This window comes from Contarinia nasturtii, unplaced genomic scaffold (genome assembly GCF_009176525.2).
Source record: "Contarinia nasturtii isolate CC-2019 unplaced genomic scaffold, AAFC_CNas_1.1 Cnas_scaffold_129, whole genome shotgun sequence".
NCBI classification, from domain to species: Eukaryota; Metazoa; Arthropoda; class Insecta; order Diptera; family Cecidomyiidae; genus Contarinia; species Contarinia nasturtii.
The window spans coordinates 11,367,687-11,389,887 of NW_022197486.1; the positions used below are offsets into that span (position 1 = coordinate 11,367,687).

The following is a 22,201-nucleotide window of genomic DNA, read 5'->3' on the forward strand; positions in this document are numbered from 1 at the left end:
CACATTTCTATGGGCTGTGGAAGTATGAAAATTATCCATTATTTGATAGAACATTTGTTTTTCCGGAGGGGAAAATGGTTCGGAGCTTCAGTTTTTGCTGTTTTTAATTATGAATAGAGATTTTATTGTGCTGATAAAATGGTCCATTTTGTGTGTGGCATAATGGAGTTTGCACTGCTGTAAACATTACAGTTGATAATACAAATAAAAAGGAAAAAAAATGATTTTGCAGCCACCGACCAACCGAAAATTAACTGAAAACCTCTCGGATGCGTATAGAACGAGTGAGACTGAGAAGTTATGAACGAAGGTAAGTTATAATTTTTTTATCGTTCATTTTTCTTTCTATTTTTAGCATCCGTAGCAGCATGAAGGAGCTCGGAAAAATCCAACATAAATGCTTGATTTCGAATGGAAAAGAATGCAACACATGTAACCGTAACACTTGATACATATCGCATGTGACAAATATTGTTTTTCATTTTGTCACACCAAAAATGAGAAAAAGTGGAGAGCATGTGCGCGCGGAATACCATACCAAATGTATAATATATAAATAGGCTAAAAAGCTGGAGGGAAAAGGTGCCCACACTCAACGTCCAAATGAAAGAAAAAGTGCTTAATTTGCTAAAAATGCAGTGAAAAAACGCATGTGCTGGCACACATAAAAACTCAAGCTCGCATTTCGAATATGCTGTTATTGTATTTTCGCCTCGATTATTTTCACTCGAGCATTCCAATTTTTTCCTCTATCATTTCAATGGGCATACTTAACTAGTTATAACATTCACCTTTTTGACACACGTGCACATTTACATATATTCGAATATATATTTCACATTATGATTTAGTGCTTAACTTTAATGTTGCATCGATTTTAATATTCAGCTCGGAGAACATTCTTCACTTCTTCTTCTGTACGATGCAGAGATGCTTCCTTTATTCAATGTTTTTTTTTCTCTCTGTTTGAAATGGACTCGTTCTTGTTTCGCAACATTTCGTAGATTGTATCCAGAGGAAGGAAGTAACGGTAACATCTCTTACTCTATATGACACATCGATCCAGCTCAGCATTTTTTTCTTTGCTACTTTTTGAAACGTGTTTCACACATTATTAAAAGCACATTACATTTCCGAGGGTTCTTTTTGGGGCATTTTCATTTTTTGATATTGCATTTGCCGTATCAACATCTCTCAAAAACTTATAAAAGTCACATAGAAATAAATGACACATCTTAAAATGGGATAAAAGCATTAACTTACCGCACTACACTTAATATAGCTTAGTTTTGCCATTCATCATAACACAAATATCAAATATAAAACGAAAATTCCAAAAATGTCATAATGGCACCAGAGATTTTCAAAATAATTTGGTCGCATTAAGTCCAATATTTTACTTCAGTGAAAGCTAACGCCGGGAAACACTGATTTAAAAAGCAAATTGCTTTAATATTTAAAAAAATTAATCATTTCGATTCAAACATTTCTTTGAGATTTTGAAGTAGTATAAATATGCCGTTTATTGCAAAAATCACACTACTCATCCCACTCATTCGTAAAATCCAGTTTTCCAAGCACACATCACAACGTTTTTGAAAAGTTTACTAAAAACTATTATATAAAAAAACATGTGAAGCTTTTCGTTTGTTGTGTTTTTTTAAGTGGAACATATGTAGCTTTTTGTTTGTTTTTTTTTTTTTTTTTTTTTTCAGTGGTTGCTTTTTTTCTTTTCATATATGTGCGTTTGATTTTTTGACACACGCATGTGTGCTTGGAAAACTGGATTTTACGAATGATTGGGATGAGTAGTGTGATTTGCCGTTTATTGCAAAACCGGTTTTAAATTTATACTACTTTTCGATTTACAAATGAAATGCGCGATGCAATTTTCCTGACAAAAATGCAATAATTTTTAACATATTTCATCGAGTTTATGACCAAATTTGCCAAATGATTGAATGCCATTGCAAAAAATAGCATATCCGATGTTAAATTGTTTCGTTATTTTCATTTTAATTGTTTCAACTTGATTTTTATTCATTAAAATCCGCGATACTCAAAATTTCAATCGTTTCACTATTAAATGTTTCGATTACTATCGAAAAATGCATCGATTTGTCAGTTATTCGATTTGTTTTACCTTTTAGTTTGGTGTGTTGAATGAAATCCATTTGAAATGTCAAATTCTACGGTATACATGGCACGATAATTTAAATAAAAAAAGGGAAATGTCTATTGAAAATGCCGCGAGTCAGTGTGCAGTGACAAAATTAAATAATGATTCCCATTTAATCACATTCAACCACGTATTATCGCATCTCACCATGTTAAATGTGCTCTCTCTCCTATCTCTTTCTATATGTCTGCATTTGTGTCATAATGGTATTGAAATTAATAATTTTGCTACATAAAAGCTGTGCAGAAAGACCATTAAAATTGAATCTTCTGCATTTAATCTGAATAGCGTCCATGCGCTGTATAATTTAAATGTTATTATTTTTGGTCATTAAAATTAATCGTTTGATAATTTTTGCAAATCCGGTGCATCGGTTAACAAGAAAATAGAAATGAAAAGAGAAAGCGAGAGGATACTGCATTAATGCATATGGAAAGAGCGTGATGAAATCAACCTTTTATACATAACAAATAATTCATCTGTTTTACAAATGTTATGGTCATTGCGATGTTGTCTCTTGTTTGTTTCGTGCTGGTTATTGCATTTGAACGCAATAGTGCGAATTTTCATCAGTTTTCACAATTGTTTCGAACTAATTTTACCGTTATTTAAAAAAAATGTTCGCATCCAAATAGGAAATAAATAAACGTTTTAAACAACAAAAAATAAATTGAATGTTAATTGGTTGTAAAAGTTTTTGACAGTGGTACTCAAACTCACCCTCACAATTTCTGGTTCGCAACATTGAATCTCACGAAGGAATGAGAAAATTATAATTCATAAAATATCTAGCGGCCACTGATCATATTGTTCTGCTTATGACACAGTTCACCAGATCAAACGGAAAGCAACATTCTATTTTCATCTTTTGTAATGCGAAAAATGTAACGAAAAAATTATTCAAAAAAATCCGAAAAATTGATACAAAACAAGGCGAAAAGTTTTTTTTTCCTGTACCGCATATTTTTTCCATTTTGTTAGAATATTTTGAAGTTTTTTCTTCTTCTATAGAATCTACCTCAATAATCTAATTTTTCTTTCTGGCAACTTTTTTTTCGGCTCGAATGGATAACATTTTTGTCGTTTTTCTGTAGATCCACGTGCCATTTATATGCATGTGCGTGTAAAGGGGTCACTTAATGTTTCGGATAGACGATGACTTATAAATTACAACTCATTTATCTTGGAATCGAACTATTTCGATGGTAAATAGACACAAATGATTTGTGGTCAAATGTGACCAAGACATTGAATACAGTAACCGTAAATTGTCATGCATAAATTTAAGAGGTTTCGAAACTGGTTCTGATGTGCTTTCGGTTGGGGGATGTTGACCGAATGTCATGAAAATTGCGGTTTCTCTAAATGTATTACAGACACAGTAATAAATATTCAGAGTTGCATTTGATCGATTCTTTTCAACTATTCACTAGCATAGCTGTTATAGCTTCTATACAGATAAAAACGTAAGCATTAGATCTTCGGTATGGAGATTATTTATGAAACAAAACAAAAATGAAAGTGATGTCCAAATAAATAGATGATGACGGTTTTCACGATTCTATCTCACCTTCTATCCAAATCTGTCCCTTTTTTCGTTTTTTTTTTTTTTGCTATTCACTCTTTTGGCGAAAATCACTAGCAAAACAGAAGAATTTTTCCCGAAGTGAAGAGCAAAAAAAGGTCATCAATTTCAAAATTGTTCAGGGTTCCTAAAAATATTTTAGAGGGGGGTTATCCGAACCTTAGGAACCCTCGACATCACCTATGGTCTAACTACAATATGCAAAAGATAATAAGATAGCTAGATTAATTTTATCACTGTAAATTCCAAATATGTTAAAAATGCTAACTGACTAAGGATTTTTATAAAAAAAAAGGAACTTTTCACCTACTTATTTGTTTGCATACATGTTGGAATAAGCTGCTACGCTACATAGCAAACAGATGAAAATGGGGAATGAAGAATAAGACGCAAAGCATGAAACGTATACACGGTACATACATGTACTTGTATTTCTTTGAAGCTTTGTAATCTCAGGCAAGACCTGTGTAATTTGTCTTGAAGCAACAAGCGATGTGCTCCTTTCGGTCGGGCATTTCAAATATTGTTTAAAGTGCTTTGAAATGGAGCAAGAATATTTTAATGATAAACTGGTTGAATTCGAGTTGGGCCGACGGGATATCGAGCCAAAATTTAAATGTCCATTATGCCAACAAATCATAAAAAGCCATATGCACGTGGAAAAATTTTACGTTGATTCAAATAAAAATATTATGTTCAAATAAATTACATACACAAATAAATTGTGATTTTTTTTTTCGAATTTTGGCCACAATTTCTTAAATTTTCAGAAAAATGTATGGGGAAATTGTAGCCATTAAGTTTTGGATATAAAATTAAACCCCACCAGTTTGGTAATATTTTCCCCGGGAAATTATGTCCAAATCGAACTGGAAATAGTTTCCCTGGATTTTTGGCCATAATTTCCCGAACATAAAATATTTTTCTTGGGGAAAATATGGCCAAATTTTATAGGGAATTATTTTCTTTGATATTTCGGACATAAATTCTCCATTTGATTTGTATGGGCGAAATTGTAACCGGGGAAAATATGACCGGTCACCGTAACTTTGCACTTTGGTAAAAAAAAAAACAATTATATAGTTTCTTTTGATCGGATGCTGGTAGCAATTATGATTTTGCTGGCTGAGGTAGTGCCTGCTGAAAATAGTAGAGATAGCAGCTGGTCACTCACTATACCAACATTATAAACAATAGAAGTGATTTTTATAGTGACTGACCAGCCGATATCTCAGGCCGGTATTTTCATACTAGCAACAATAATATCGAATGAAAGTGACAAAGTTCAAATTTCTGTGGTCTTTTGTTTGCATGAAGTGTGCACATTTCACTAATGAAGGCTGAAACACAGCACAAACTTGAACGATGCGAAAAAGTTTTTGTAAGAAAACAAACTCTAAGGTGTATGCGTGTAAGTGTGTAAATCGCCAACGGGACATATATCGACATGGAATTGCCGGTCGTTGACTCTTTCTTGAAGTAATCGAAAAAGTTTTTTTTTGTTGTTGTTTTGTTTTTCGTTACTTTCATTCCTTCCTCGCTTCAATGGATCTTCGAGATTTTCTCGTGTCAACGTTTAACCAACGATGATATTGATGGATTTTATATGCACTTTGTTCTATTCAGAACAGACGCGCACACACACCGAGCCGATATTTTCCTTGATTGATTTCAATTAAGATATGATTGATTCACTTAATTAGCGATATAATCATTAAAACACCTTTTCATTAAATTTATTAAGTCGAAAAGGTTGAGAGGCACACTCTTCGTCGACGATGTATTCTCTTTCAGGTGCGCATTACTATATTTTAATTTCTCATATAACTACAAAATATGAAGTCTACCAAAATGTCGTTCACAAACAAAATAGAAATATGATATGATGGTAAAAACCGACCGAGGAATCGACGATTATATTATTCGAAAATGTATCGATATGATGCAGTATGTGATACAGGATGTGATTCAGGCACAAAACCAATCTCCGTTCTCCGAATATATTGTATGAATGCATTTGAAAATTGAATAGAATGCAATTGAGTGACTGACGAAAGAATTTCCGTCACACATCTTATGCAATGCATTAATTGTTTCCTCAAAAATTGCATCATCATTGGTAATATTCAACAATGGACGTTTTATAAATAAATAGCCTTATGCATGCACGATGTACAATGGCCATATTGAACGATTCGAAACAAAAACAACGATTATGAAAATTATCACAAGAGAAATGTTGATAAATTCTTGGGAATTTTAGTCGTTCTCACAACAGAACACCATTGAGAAATGCATTGATTTCAGCATATTGCTAATATTATTTGTTTCAAATAAAGACAAGCCCATTGTATTTCGAAAATTTAATTTCGAATTTAGGATGCAATTATCGGTATCCATTATATCTTAATAATATTTATGGTTGCCAAGCATATAATGCTAAGGTTTCTATTCAAATGGATTAAATCGTTGACAAATAACCGATTTCTTTTTCTTCTAATGAACAGAAACAATAAAATTGATTCGTTTTACACAAAAACAAATCATCGAAACGATAAATATTTATTTGCATTTCATAATAGAAGAATACATCTTTTGAACTTGATTTAAAAGGTCTCTTAATTAAAATAAATGCTGCCTTTTCAAAATGCTGCAAAGAAATTTACTATTTAGCATTTATTTTGAGTATCTAGTTTTGGATTGTTGTTGCTTCTCTTTCTGTTTATCACACAGTTTTTGGATTTAAATTGATTTCATTGCTGTTATATAAAAATAAGTGGTATTTATCTACGTTTTTTTTTAAATGTTTAAATGCACTTGCTGTACAATCTATGCGGATTAAAACCAAAAGTCTTTGGTCCAATTTTCCTTAAGCCTAACATTATAAGCATGCCACCGGCTATAGAATGAAGGTACTTTATTTCTGAAAATGAATGATGAGTTAACTCAAATGGATGCATAGTACCATCACAACTAATAGATTTCTGTCTACACATTGTCTGCATCTTTTCATACGTGTATCGAATGTGTAACAGTATGAATTTGAATAATATCAATGTTCCGAAGTAGAAGCCATTATTGAAATGCTTGTTAAAACACAATATCAATGATTCTACATGATTTTTGGGATTCGTGTTTTTGATATTGAGTCAGATATTGTGCTTTAATTATGTGGATGTCCTCTTTGATAAGTAATAACATTGCAGTTATTACACTACATATATGTATCGTCATCATGTTCACTACACTATCATTCAAAATTGCTGCTATAGATTGTTCACACAGAACCGAAATTCATAACATGTCATGTTTCAATATCTTTAGCTGTGACGCAAAAGGGTGTATGTTTCTTGTTTAAAATTTCGGTTCAGTCAAGGATATTCAGTAATTCGATTGAATTTATGTTCGTGAAATATCATTTGCATAGAAAATGATAAAATAAATTGTATGCTCAAGTTCATATTCATTAGAAGTGAAATTCAATTTTGAATGCATTGAAAATCGATCTCATCATCATCGTTCACAATTATCACGTTACGAACTTGAAAATGTAAGTGGATGGCATAACAAGTACCACTACAGGAATGGCATCTATATCACAAAGTTACAAACAACAAACATGTCATCTATACAAATGCAACTAACTCAAGTATGTCATCCATTGAAAACATTTGAATACGTTTCCAATGCAGATTTCACAGCATGTTATTCGATGCAATTTTCAGCAAAATTAACAAATCTTTCTATATTGCGTAAAGTCACAACAAGTGAACGGCATGTAAATCAAACGGATTTGCGACATATCTTATAATATGTATTTGTGAAGAAAAAAAAATTTCGCAAATTTCAGTCAATATAATGCGACAAAATTTCTTGACCTAACATTTATACTAGCATTTATATATATATTTCATTGGATCCGAAACAATGTTAAGTTTAAGCGCTATCAGTGATTGTGATGATGTACTATTACAACATTTTGTTGTTGTTATCCAATCATCATTGAAATTACATCAAATGAAACCATATACAAGTAATCAATACTATCTCCGCGCATTCGATGTGCTCGACATTTGGATATTACATTGCAAAAGAAATGTAACCCAAACTCGAGTTCGAGACTCGACTCATTTCAATCTGGTTATCGATAATACCTTGATTGTTATCTAATGCTTGTTAAAGTTGAGCAAACTAGTCAAAACCGAATCGAAGAGTCTCTATCTCTTTTGGTGTTCGTGTTTTTTTTTTTCATTCTGTTGTTTGTTCCATTAAGAGTAAAATTACACTTTGTAACTTTCGACGTAGATTGGAAATTAGTCGAGGTTTTTATTGCCAACGGTATAGTTCAGTTTTGGTTTTTTTTTTACTTCAAGTGAAATTGTCACAAGTGGAAAATAAACAAATAAATATACAAAAGAACAGATAAAAAGTGGTCGCCAAAATAAATAACTTCATAATTCAAGGGTTGTTTTTTCTGTCCCATTTTTTTCTTCTTCTTCTCTTCCATTTTTTGGCGGAAAAAAATGTGGTGTTGATAAATTTCATTGCGGTTTATTTTAAACAGAAAAAAATGTGATTTTCAATTAATTATTCTTATTGCTGTTGCAATTTCCCGTTTTTTGCTCGTTTATTTTGGTTGACCATTCTTTTGGTGCCAACGGAATTCTTTTTCTCAGAACCTCTACTCCATTCAATTTGGTTTCCTTTGTTTATTTTTGATGAGCAGCATTTTATTCTTCCACTTTGCCGCTCCCTCATTCTCTGTCCCATTCACTGCTAAATAAATATTGTGTCAAATGAGATGAGCTTTGAGTTGGAAAGGAATTATGATGCAACAGTTTTTTTCTTACATTCTCGTATACCGTCTAAAAGGCACAAATATGCGCTTTTTTCACCAGCTCATTCTAGTAAAACGTGCATACAGACGCAAAACACAGAGACGCCATATGAAATTTTTTTAAGACTCTGGAAATTAAAACTTCTGCTTACAATAACATGGCATTTAAAAATCCTCTGCAAATATTTTGAATGAATTAAAGAAAGGAAGAAAAAAATGTTCGCGAAACGAATTCAGCCGAATTTAAATATTGTTATTTCACATTTTCAACGCAATTGTTATGCTAAAATTATTTTGAAACTGAGATGTTTCGTATGCAATTCAGTGTTTTCTTTTTAATGCAGATTAAAATGACCGAATTTTTTGTATTGTACACAGACGTCGTGGAAAATAAAATAGCGGTTGAACATTGAAGCTTTTTTTTAAAAACATATCTGGTGAGGAGAATACTGGCCTGATGCGTTTTTTTCTTCAAATGATAATATTAGTAATAGTAATTTAGCAAATGTATTTGCTTTTTGATAAAGCTCTGAATGATCTAAAATCGAGAAAGTTTTGTAATAAAAATGGATAAAAAATGATGTCTGATGTGTGAAATGTGTCTAATTTCGAAATAATAAATGCGTTTAATTTAAAATTATTTCAATCAAAATGTTGTATGGCTTCGACTTGACTTGTTTGCTTCAAATAATAATAATAACAAAAAAGTTAATGATGTTTGTTAAAAGTGGCTGCAGACAATGTGTAAATAAAAGTCGAACTAAATAGTCATGTTTTGGTTGGCTGCTCACTAACCAAAGGGCGAATATTGCGCCTGAAAGATTGTCATGGGTGATAAAACCATTTCTCATCTCGGATTCATTATCGTGAAAGTTATAGTGAATTTGGTCGTGTCTAAGGCGCGATGCAAAATGCAATAATGTGCGTGGTAAGCAGACAGACAAGCGAACAAAAAAAACTTGTCACAACTTTTTCATACAGCCACTCAAAACGTAATGACACAGCGATTCAGTATGCATAATCCGAACATAGATGAGCGCAGATGAGAACAAGTCGCCCATTTATGTCAGGCAAACTTTCCGATTTTTATGTTGGTTTTAAGAGCCAACGCATGAGACTACAACTGCAAATTCACTATACTGTTTCTTCATATATTTTTTTCGTCTCGCCACTTCCTATCATTTTCATCATAAATGCGTTCATTTTCTCATTTGTGCGCCCGGTGCTTTCACACTTGATGTGAAGCAAATGGCATTTTGTAAAAGAGAGACGAAGCGCGAAAGCGAAACACACACGAATTTATGCAGTGGAAATATTCATAATTTTATTGCCACTTTTTCCGTTTGCCAACAAATACCAATTACTACTGTGTTTTTTCTTCTTTTTTTTCAAATATTATTGTTGTCGTCGTTGTTGTTGCTGTTCGTTTCACAGCAAGCCAAATTACGGATCCGGCACATTGGACTATATGCAAACATAAAAATATCGAAATCGACATTAGTCAAGTAAATAAATTTCAGATGAGATGTCATACAGCGCGATGTTTTATTTTTCTTATTATTTGTCGTTGATTTCTTCTTGTGTTTTTTTTCTTCATTTACGCTTGGTAGCATGTTTTTGTTATGCGAGAGGCAAACTGTCGCCCGTGCGCTTTGATAATATTCGCCAGAGAAAATTGGTTGCGAAAAACTTTTCTCTATTTTCCACTTCTCTGCATTCAATCTGATTTGTGCATTTTCATTTCCTGTTGCATAGTGTAGTGTTACGGCTTGACGATGAAGATACTATTGCCGCGTTTCATGTGCTACCTTTTCTTTTTGGGCGCACGTCACATAACTAGCTTATTCAGTGTTGGTATTGTGATTTTATGAAAAGTGGGAACTCTTTCACGACGATTTTCACTCGCTTTTTCATCATAATCATCGCGCGTTTTTTTATCTTCGACTGCCGCTCTTGAGTACTTGCTATGAGTGTGAAATTGATTTTGAATTTTTTTATTTTTCATCTTAAACTGCACAGATTTTGCGTAAGCTTTATGGAATTTTTGTGATACGGATTTTAATACTCAATACCATTCATTTAAATAGAAATCGCAATCGTTAAATCAATTTTAAATATCGGAAAGAGATTACCATCCGATTTATTCCGTTCCATGTTTTTTTTACACGCAAGCAAACGTGTGAGCAGAGAAAAAATCTGCATTTAAATCGTTTACCGCTTGTGTTGAAGTGCGTGCAAACGACGGTATTTTTTTTGTCTCGATTGGGTTCAAAGGATTTTTTCTTGTTCATTCTATGCTTTTATCGGTGGCAAACCATAAAAATCACTGACCTGAAAGATACACTGAAATGAACGATTAAAATCCCGGTAAATAAACAAAAAAAAAACACACTCAAAACAAATTTAATCTATTTTACTAGCAGAGAGGCTGAAAGAGAAATAAAGAGAAAAAACAACTTTAATTGTAACACTTCTGGCAAAAAATAAGCCATCAGACCAGAAAGAGAAATAGTGAAAAAACAGTCAACTGAAAACGACTGCTATTACTACAACCACTACTGCTGCTGCTGCTGACATAAAATCAAATTGTTGGAGAATTGAATTTTGTGCAGTAAAAAGAGAAACGAAAGCAACGGCACACAAGGACCAACAATAACTATGATGATTCAGAAGAGAAATACCAATGTTATTCGAAATAAAAAGGTGATTTTTCGAGATGCAATACATAACAAAAACGCTTTCAAATCCATTCGGTCAACTCGTTCATCGCATTTCGAAAAGTTTAAATTATGTCAAAAAATCCAAAACGGCATACTCATATTTTTCAACGCAACAACAATACATGGGGTCGGATTTTTAGCCAAGCGAGGATTGCACATTATTGAAAGGTAAACATTATGCGAACTGAACAGAAAAATCGTCAACGATTACCATTACTATTTTTTTAATTTTCATTTTGATTTTTTTTCTATCTTAAATCGGTAAATGTCGATTTGGCCATATAAAAATGCGGTCACTGTTTTGTATGATGCACATCGTTGATTACAATTGTTAAAATTGAATGCAGATTTTTCATTTCGACAAAAATCACGCCATAAAAAGCGCATAATTTGAACGAAGCAACGACATTTGATGTGGCTGTGAAATGAGAAAAGAAATGGCGTAAAAAAACCAAAAAAAATAAATAAAAAAGTAGTGTGTTTTTATGGGTCGATCTCAAAAATTTTATTACCAAATTCGAGATGTTTATATGTAAAACGAGAATTTATGTGCATCTTACCACAGTGAAATGGAGTAAGTGTCCGCACGCTGTTTGATGCCAGTAAATGGGTTATTGGCATCGGTACAACTGCCATAATTCACTACAAATATGTTCTTATCGGGATATTTTGATGTTGCTATATCGTTTTTCTCTTATATCTCATTCCCAACAAAATTTTTATGGCGTTTTTTTTTGTGTGTGTTATGCTCATTTGTGTGCCAATAGCGCGCCGGCCAAAAGTGTATTCATGTACAATGCACCAATTGCGCTAAGATTCACGCTCAGCAGTTTACAAATAAAAGTTTTGGTCTGGTCAGTTCTGGTGATTGCATTTGGCTCGATTTGCTGTCGCGCGTACATTCATTTCCTTTAAATTATTATGCTTGAAATATCTATTGTTATTTTGCTGCATCCGAAGATCTGTATGTGCAAGTGTGTGTGTGTGTGTGTGCTACATTTGGCTCCTCGGGCTTTTAGTCTGTCTTGTGCAGAACATTTGACAACACATCCAAAGTATCGCGTGTTTTTAAGCTTATGTATAGAATATGAATTTCTTAGTTTGAACTATTTTTGGTCTACTGATTAATGCAATAAAATACAGACCATTTCGAAGAAGCAAAAACGAAAAAGCAAATATACCGTAAATAAAACTCGCAGCATTTCACATTGTGAAGAACTGAACGGATGTTTTATTTATTTTTCTGGGAAATTCTTTCTCTCGTCGAGAAAATTCTCAAACACACACGAGAATTGCTTTTTAATTTTCTATTCATAAAAGACTATCTAATAAGACTACGAAACTTTGCGAACTTCACTGCGTACTGCATTCAAAAGACAATGGCATAATTTGTATGTTTCTCAATTCAATCGATAGCACAATAGCATTGCCATTAGTGAATGACATCGAAATAATTTATATCGCTCATTGAGAAATAGCCAACTATATTTCAAATTTCATTTTCCCAAGCATATTTTGCCAAATTTAATTAAAGTATTTTTTTTATGATTTCAATAGATTTTTTTTTAACAGCAAAAAACAGCAAATAAATGTGCAATCAATCCAAACGGAATACGAATATTTTGTTGAGAGACGCTGTATTTAATTGAAATTGTTTGAAATAATATCGACAACATATTTTATTTTTTATTGTTTTCAATCAAATATTTAAGACGAAATCGTCTCGCTGACAAAATACGTATTTAATTTCGATGCTTGGAGAGACAGTGTGCCAGAGAAGGAGAGTGTGTAAACTACGCAGATAGAAAGAGAATGAAAAAGATGGCGCATTAATAAATGCACAAAATGCCGTATGTATTAGTGATATCCATGCGAACAACAACAGTAATATCGAAAATATGAACATAAAAAAAATTAAACAAAATATTAAAAGCTATTGAAAGCATTGCAAATTTATGAATATTTGAATAAAAATTGAGTGTGTTTTGTGATTCGACGACCAAGTTTTGAAATCACTTTGGCTCGAATGAACGAGTGGTCGTTATGTGAGTCCAGCAAGGAGAAACAAAATGTGGGCAACGCTTTCACTCTTTTGGTTCTTTAAAATCGGTTCGGGATTTCATTCCATGCGAATGAATTCAAACACTAGTTGATTTATGTGTACGTGATATGTGCAGCAAAACGAGAACGGCGACGAAGCACCTGTGTCACATGAAACACTCATACATACTCAACTCTCTCTCTCTCTCTCTCTCTCTCTCTCTCTCTCTCTCTCTCTCTCTGCTTGTGTGTGTGTAAATACATATCACATTTGTGAATATTGTGAGTCTCGACGGGCATCCAGTTTCCGGATGAATTAAAAAGTTCCAAATGAAGCAATGCATAAACTATTCAAAATGGTTATGGCATCTGTCGCTTAGATTTTTCTCCATTATATTTGTATGTGTGTGTGTGTGTTTTTTTTATTTCCAATTTTTTTTATGAACATTGGGAATCTGGCACTGATGTCACACACTGATTCTAAACGATATACTTTTTTGCGTTCATAACGTTTTCGTTTTGTGTACGCTTTTAGTGTAACAAATGGTTCTCAGCATTGTCCAATCCAATTTACATTTCCACCTGTTTATTCATAGTTCGGTATATGTGTTTTGAAGCGAAGGGTTTTTTTTACCATTTCTAATTGTGAACTCTACTGAGACATGTAGAGTACCACTTTAATTGATATATATACTTATACGCATGCAAAAATAAGAAGAAAAATCCATCCAAATGAAATTTGCTTATTCATATATTAAGTGCAATTTGAGTTGAAAGCTTGACCAAGAGAGAGTGTGCACTTTTTAGTGCGACATTTTTTGAGCAAGATGATGAACGTGACGTTGACCCAAAAACTTTGATGGAAATAAATGCGATCTTTTTTAGGGCTAGTAAATGCCATTTCGTACTATATTTGATGGTCACACTATTTTCGGTGGCAATTTTCTTGTCTTTGTTTCACATTGTTCGGGTATATTGCAATATTCACATTGCACCACTATGTATTATCATGAACACATTTCTTTCCAAGGATGTATTTCATATTAAGTTAAGTGCGTTTGCCTTTTTTCATTTCAACTCGAAATCATAGACATTATCATATCTTTTCATTTTAAAATTCAAGCGCTCGACACACACACACATAATTTGAAATGCAAAGCAATTTTTAGTGGTGCTATGTCTCTCCGAGAGACTCTTTGGCATATTTTTCTTTCAACTCCATTTGATCATAAAATAGCAAAAGGCTCACAAAACGAGAAGAAGGAATTTATTTTCTGAAATACTGAGTGCGGTCACTTCAAAATGGTATTCCAAACAGGAGAGCATGTTTCTTTTTTAATTTGTACGATAAACAAGAGTATGTTTTTTCGCAATTCAAAATGTTTTTTTTAAAGAAATTTTTTGTTCTGAGCCTTTTTTTTTAATTTGTAAGCTTTAGTCGAAACATTTAAAAAAAAAAATTCAAAAACATGCTCTCTGCTTATTTTGCAATACTTTACTAAACGATGAACATACTCTTCTATCGTTATTTTCAATAGATATGCATTTGAAAAATGTCCAAAGCAATGCGACGTACACGTTCCTTTAACTCGCACAGTTTTGTGCTAATCAGTGCTGAACGACTGAACAGACTGTGAGTAACATAAGTTCGTTAAAAATAGCACATACATAGAACTATCCGACAGACAGTTTGCTGATCATACTAAACGAAATAAAATAATAAATTAAAAATGAGAGAAAAATGAAAATGTTAACTCGTGTGTGTAACATTAGAAAAGTGTGTAACGATGCTGTTCCAAAGGATGTTTTTTAAGAGGCATACAGACTTTTATTTTAAATGTGAATTTATTTATTTGATTGAAACATTTATACCACTTAAGCATAAAAGAAGTTTTATATACATATGAGCAATGAGTTTCATACGGATCCATTGTTAGGTCAATTTTTGACCAAAATGTGAAATTTTTTCGAGAATTTCCGGCAATGATGAGGTCAATGATTGGCTTCCATATGCTCCAAAAAAAACCCAGAGTTATCAAATTGCTCACACCCTTTACTTTCGATTTAGAGGTTACTCTAACTCAGTATGTTTTTGAGAACATGTTTTTTTTGTTGCTCAATTCCTTTTTATTCTCTTTCTCCATTTTCTCCACTTTATCGTGATTGTCTTTTATCCACTTTTGTTTCGTTTCTCTTTTTTTCCATTTTTTTTTCTTTTCTTTCTCGGCAATGTTTATAATAATAATGCCGGCTTCAAAACTGTATGTGGAAATGGACATCGGGCTGGTTGGCTACTGATGCTGCTGCTATTGCAATTTTTTGCTGCCATTGCTGTTCGAACACAATCTAAGATTGCTGTGGATATCATGTATCTGCATTGCGATTTTCTTTACCGCATCGTTAACTCAACGAACTTGGAAGAGATTCCAAACGTCACCCATGGTCATATCAATGGATCGAAATAAATTCTTTTGGAATACAAGTTTTCCATCGCTAACTGTGTGCCCGCACAAGAGAATCGATGATGCCAAACTCCATGAATATATGAAGTAAGACTGTGCTCTTCTCAAATCTAGTAATTTATATCATAAGAATGAGATGCAAAATTAAAGTAACTCCGCACAAATGCATACAATAATTTGACGTAACTATTTTGATTACAAAAAAAAATTATTATATTTGTTTTTGTTAGATCTTCGATACATGGTATCGATTTAAACATGACTAATGAATTACATTAAATTTTCTCTCTTAATGGACTTTTCTATAAATCTTTTTGGTTCACCGCAAAATGGATAACAACCGAATATAGAGCACGGCCGCAGATATTTAAAAGTGATGACGATCGCAACGAATTCACCGATTTCATTGAAAAACTATCGAATGCAACATTCGAAAACTATGATCAATTACCAATGAACCGTATGTTTCAATATTATTTTTAAGAAAAAAATGTGTAGTTATTTGTGAACCGTCCATTGGTTATTAATCACAATCCATTTTTAGGTACCTTTGAAATTGATAGCAGTCAATATATGGATCTATTGTGGAATCTATCCTTTGTTTTTAAGCCAGAGCTAAATAGTGGATCGACAAATAAATTATACTTACAGAATACGATTACTGAGTTGGGCATTTGTTATGCAGTTAATTCAAAAGTAGCTGTTTATAATTCATACAGGTAATAGCACGAATTTCTCAACGTCCACCAACCACTATGTCGAGTGTATATATCCACAATGCATTCAATAGAACTGAAAATAGTTAAATTTATTAATTTAGATATATTCACAATGTGGCATTGAATGTGCAAAAATTGTCATCAAAAATAGATAACAATCGGAACAACAACGTGGAATGACGCGCATATACACAAATTTGGTAGATTACATTGTTCAAACGATCACGCTGGCTACATGCTAGTTTTTTGCCATGCACCCTTCTCTTTCTCTTTACCATTTGCTTTGACCAAATGTTGTATCGTTAAATTCCACAGCATACATCCATAAAATTTCATGTTTCGCAACGAAATGAACAAAAAATATGTATATGCATTGTTCACTAGAATAGAATAATAAGCGTTATTTTATTATGAATTTCAACGGAATATATTCGAATCGCATAATGTGATTATGTGTCTGTGTGTGTTTATGTAAAAAGCTGCAAACGAATCAAATAAATTTTTGCCGAGCCCGTTGGGTTTAACTCCATTTGTTGCGATCTATCATTTATATTGTCTGTAAGTGTGTTCATAGAAATTTATATCATGCAAAATATATCGATATTGAAGAAAAAACGTCGATACCCGGCCAATTTTGTTAAAATCAACACTTTTCCAATTTAGTCATTAATTTTTGTGCTGTTGCTATGTGTGTCATTTGGTATTGTTGTTGTTTTGTGGTATTTTTGTCGATGGTCGATTTTAATGACAAATTGGATGATGGTATGTATTTGTCATTCCGTTTCGTACACAGATACTGGCAAAATAATCGATGGGATTTTGTTAAAACCAATGATACAACACTGGTCACCGTACATCCGCTTGATGGTATGATGATTTTATTTTGTTCCGTTTTTTTTTTGCTGTTGAAATATTTTAAATAATTCAAAAATTATGTATTTTCAATATTAGGCGAAATCTATGCCCAGATTATCAATTTATCATGTGCATATGAGGTGTATTTTCATGGCTATCACGAAGTACCGGACATATCAAAGCAAAGATATTCATTCCCAGCTGGTGACTATACAACGGTCGAACTTCTCGCCCTCGAAATTCTCACATCCAACGATGCAAAAGCGTAAGCAATTAATCCTGGTCAAACTTTATTATTTGGTTTGCTCTTTTTTAATCGACACAATCGCCGTCGAAATCAACGCTCATTAAATTTTTAACTAAATACATAATCCCCAAGCATACCTTCGACGCGCCAAAGCTCTCAATTTATTTATTATATTCGAATTCAATGTGATGAAGAAGACGAAGTTGAAAAATAATCAGATTAAAAAAGAAGCGACGGGTATGAGGGATTTGAGTACTTTAGAAAATCGGTCTTAAATACCATACCCATAACTATTGCTACCACTGACAATTTAATGGTATTTTCATTAAACGGGTTATAAAATTACGATTAACTAAGTGTATGTTAAATTGTTTACCATAAACGAGAAAGCGAAAAAAGTGAAAGTGCACAACAAACGATTCTATCGAAATAATGACCCCGAAATAATGACTCTAACAACGTTAAACGACATTGGCAACAAATTTATCTTTATGAAAGCAATTATGGTTCATGTGATGTAATTATTTAAGTAATGAACCACTCACTTAAGGATTTTACAAATTAATTTTGAGAGATTTATTCCAATCCATGGCCATTCGACCGACACCCCATCTTCCATACAATTCCGAAACACCGTATGTTATGTCAATGACAGTGGAATGAAAGCATTTCATAAACCACTTCATGAAGCGGCAACAGCATTTCTTCGAAATTATTGAATGGCTTTGAATAGTATTCAATGGAGTGTGTCCAAAATAAACTGTTCCATTATTAATAACAAGCAAAATTCTGCATATTAATCATTATCATCGCAAATAATGACATATTTATGCCAGATATATGCTATGGCATATATATCGCATGGAATATTATTTTAGATGATGACGCATTTCACCTGTTAGAGATACGTTTGAAATCATTTTTACTTTGTTGGTCGTAGGCGGAACTAAGCTTCAAAGCCTACAATTTAAGGTATTCTTACTTTCGATTATGGCAATGTAATTCCATCGAAGTTTGCTGATCATATTAAAGTAAATCACTCAATTATCCGAAATCCGCTTACATTACCCGAGGAAATACCGTTCGATGAATCAAAAGGAGTAAACATGAGACGTTTCAACTACCCTCCTTTTCCATCGAAAGCTAAAATTGGAACTTTAAATGCCATCAATAATACCAAAATATTCGAAACCTTGTTCACATTTTTATTGTAATGAAACTAACTCTCGCCTGACTTGCGAATGCTTCTTCCAAGCAATTTTATTTCTTCTTGTATTTGAAAAATGACCATCAGCTTTTTGTTTTCTTGCGATTGCGTGGATTTTGAGAAAACTATAACGAATGTATTATGATTTGTGTGTTGCTCTGTCTCTTCGTGTGCAAATACTTCAATTTTGCGAAATTGTTTGTCAGTGGGTGTGAATGTGTGATGAAATGCCATTTTTCTCATCTTATCTTGGTCGAACAATTGCACACAACTTGCGTATTTGTAATTCGTTGAATTGCTCGAATGAATCGGCAAAATTTCATAGTCTACAACGCATATATTCTGTATAAAACAAAAGATTAATAAGCATATAGAGTATTATGGGGTGCGTTTATCGGTGGAACAAAGCTTTGCTTTCTAATTCAAGCAATAAATAATGGTACATAATCAATTATTTCACGATTGACTCTTCTATTTTGCGTGCAAATGCTTTCTCTCTCTCTCTCGCTCTCGCTCTGCCTTCCTGCTCACGAGCATATTGTTCTTCTTGATTGGGCATAAGATGAATCGGAAATGTGTGTTTAGTTGTACACGACGAAAACATTATTATTGTTATGTTATTTTGCGAAATGAGAATCTCATTAATGAAATCGGATAATTATTGGTTAGATTGAAAGTGTATATTTATTGTAAGCAAACCCAACCATTTGCCATTGCAATCGATTCCACATATACATGGCATGGTTAGTTATTTGCCATGAATGTGAGGAAACCCATATACACACACACAACACACATATCAAAGGTAAAACAAAGCGAGCCCGGATTTAGTTCGTTTCATTCGGAATTTGTATTAGTCTATTACAAACAAAAGAAAATGTTATCTTATCGAGACAATGAATTGAAATGACAAATAAATAATGATGTTATACGCCGCTTTCGATGCCGATAATTTATCACATTAATTGCTTTGGATGAGCACATATACTTTTTGCAAGCAACAGAAATAAAGAATGAAAAGATGCGGAAAATAATTCTATAAGCATCAAATACCGATGCACATAGCATAATCACATGGTGTGAGAGAGAGAGAGAGAGAGAGAAAGTGGCAAATAGACTGAAAGAGAATCAAATCAAATTGATAATAGCCATTGTCGAATTTTCGGTTTGATTGTGATGCAAGGGGCAATAATAGAAATGTTGCCCATTATGATTTCATCGGCACAATAGGAACCAACCCGACGATGCATATTCAGATTTTCGAAATTCTCAATTTATTTTGCAATACAAAGATGTGAACAACTGAGGCGATGCACTGATCCAATGTATACAAACTCGCATATATTCCCTAGGATGTTTATTTTTCTAATTTTACACGCAATTAGTACTCGATCGAAAGTATACGGTATAAAATACATTGTATAAATATGATGCTCGCCCAACAAATCGATTACTTTTCAGCGACATGGGGGCTTCTACACAGTCATGCACACACATCATACTTAACCATTTTGATCTCCATAGCTCTGCTTTTGCTTCTGTCTCGGTTGCTGTTGGCAGCTTTTTATCCTTTTTTCCTCTGTCTTTCTTCACTTAATTCAATCAATTAATTATTCGAGCGATTTTGCAGTCGACCTACGCAAATCATTCACAGAGCATTTATTTTATCAAAGACAAAAGAATAAATCCCACCATTTTCAAGTGGAAATATCATACTGGTATCTATTGCGAGTACGCACGCAATTCGATGTAGTTAAGCTTAATAAATAAGTTTCCATTTTCTTCATTTGATGACGTAGTTTTTTGTTTCTTTAAATGTAATTTTTCTTTTCACCAACACCTTGCATAGATTGAGCATATCACAGCGTCAATGTCGATTTGCACACGAATCGGATATCCTTGAAACAAGCCCAATTTATTCATTCAACTTGTGCCAAAACGAGTGTCGTCTTCGATTGGCCCTTAGAACATGTGGTTGTGTACCGCATTTTTATCGGTCCCGAAGTAAATTTTCCAATTTTTTGAGTGATATTTTCATATAATTTTAACATTTAAAAATATACTTACAGCCAAATATGGGAAAAAGTATCGGGTGTGCGATTTTGAAGGAATACGGTGCTTGCAAACTATAAAAGGTACATTTTGAAAACTAAAGCGAAACAATCTAACGAACATTATTTATACTTTCTATTCAACATTTTTTTAGATGTATTGATTTCGCTTAAATCCAAAATTATTAACATCGACTGTGACTGTTACGCCAATTGCGACGATCCGAATTTCTTTGTTAAAGCCTATGTTAGTGTTTCGTTGAACATTTTAAAATAATTTAATGACAATTATAATTCACAGAGGTCACGAGCATGGTTTCTTGGATCGAATTTGCAATGGGGCATTAGCGAATATCCGAAGATGCAGCTGAAACGAGAAGTAATCTTTAGTATGACAGATTTTCTTGGTATGTAAAATATGATTTTTTTTAATGATTTTTCTTTGCTTTCGCTCGCCCTATACAAGGACCGGTTCGTGCATATTGCCATGCTTGCCTAGATACGCTAGGTAGCATAGATATGCCAAGCATAGCGGCAAATGCAACCGACGCATCGCCGTTCACTCTGTATGAACAATACACATGTTCGTGTATGCAGGCGACCGTGCATTGAGAGACGTACTCATAATATATAGCTCGAATCGAATGGCGATGGGTGTGTTGCGGCTTGCGTCTCCGCTATGCTATCTTGCATAGAAATATGCGTGAACCGGTCCCTCGCCCTATATCAAGTTTTTTTTTCAGTCTATATCGGTGGAATGGCGGCTCTTTTTCTCGGCTGTAGTTTATTGAGCTTTACCGAACTCGCCTATTATCTCACATACCGATTTTGCCTCGGATTTTGCCGATCTTTTTGGAGAAAATAATGATTGCATTCGACTATAAGATAAATACTTTTTTGGTGTGAAGTTTTTGTTATCTCAAAAATGAATGGAATTTATGTAGAAATGAAAAAAAAATGTCAAAAATTATAATACCGTTATTCGTTGTTCGTAAATAATCGTAATCATATTCAAAAGTTGGTATGTTTCTGGAGAAGGGATTTAAAGATAGAGAAGATTCATCACAAAATGGGGCGTTTGAGAAAGTATTGCAACGAAATCTTCGACGCCAAATTTTTTTTCTAGACTGAAATAAAGGAATCGCATATCAAGTTTCATTCTTTAAAAAAAATACTAATAATGGCAAAAAACAGTGCAGAGAGCCTTACAATTTTAAAGAAGTGCAAACGGATGACAACATAAAATGTCCATTTCAATTGTGTTATGTAAAAAATGTTCTATGTATTTTGCATTCAATG

General features: G+C 33.1%; 1 protein-coding gene across 1 annotated transcript; it reads left to right on the forward strand.

The window, feature by feature from the left end:
* The first annotated feature begins 271 nt into the window (after positions 1 to 271).
* On the forward strand, positions 272 to 22,130 carry LOC116343721 (pickpocket protein 11). The gene is made up of 11 exons (XM_031771938.1): positions 272 to 310; positions 15,713 to 15,910; positions 16,174 to 16,283; positions 16,368 to 16,542; positions 17,336 to 17,409; positions 17,494 to 17,662; positions 20,701 to 20,855; positions 20,921 to 20,986; positions 21,058 to 21,149; positions 21,204 to 21,309; positions 21,646 to 22,130. The coding sequence occupies exons 2-11, from the start codon at positions 15,801 to 15,803 to the stop codon at positions 21,765 to 21,767; spliced, it is 1,179 nt and encodes a 392-aa protein (XP_031627798.1). The 5' UTR covers positions 272 to 310; positions 15,713 to 15,800; the 3' UTR covers positions 21,768 to 22,130.
* Positions 22,131 to 22,201: the final 71 nt, after the last annotated feature.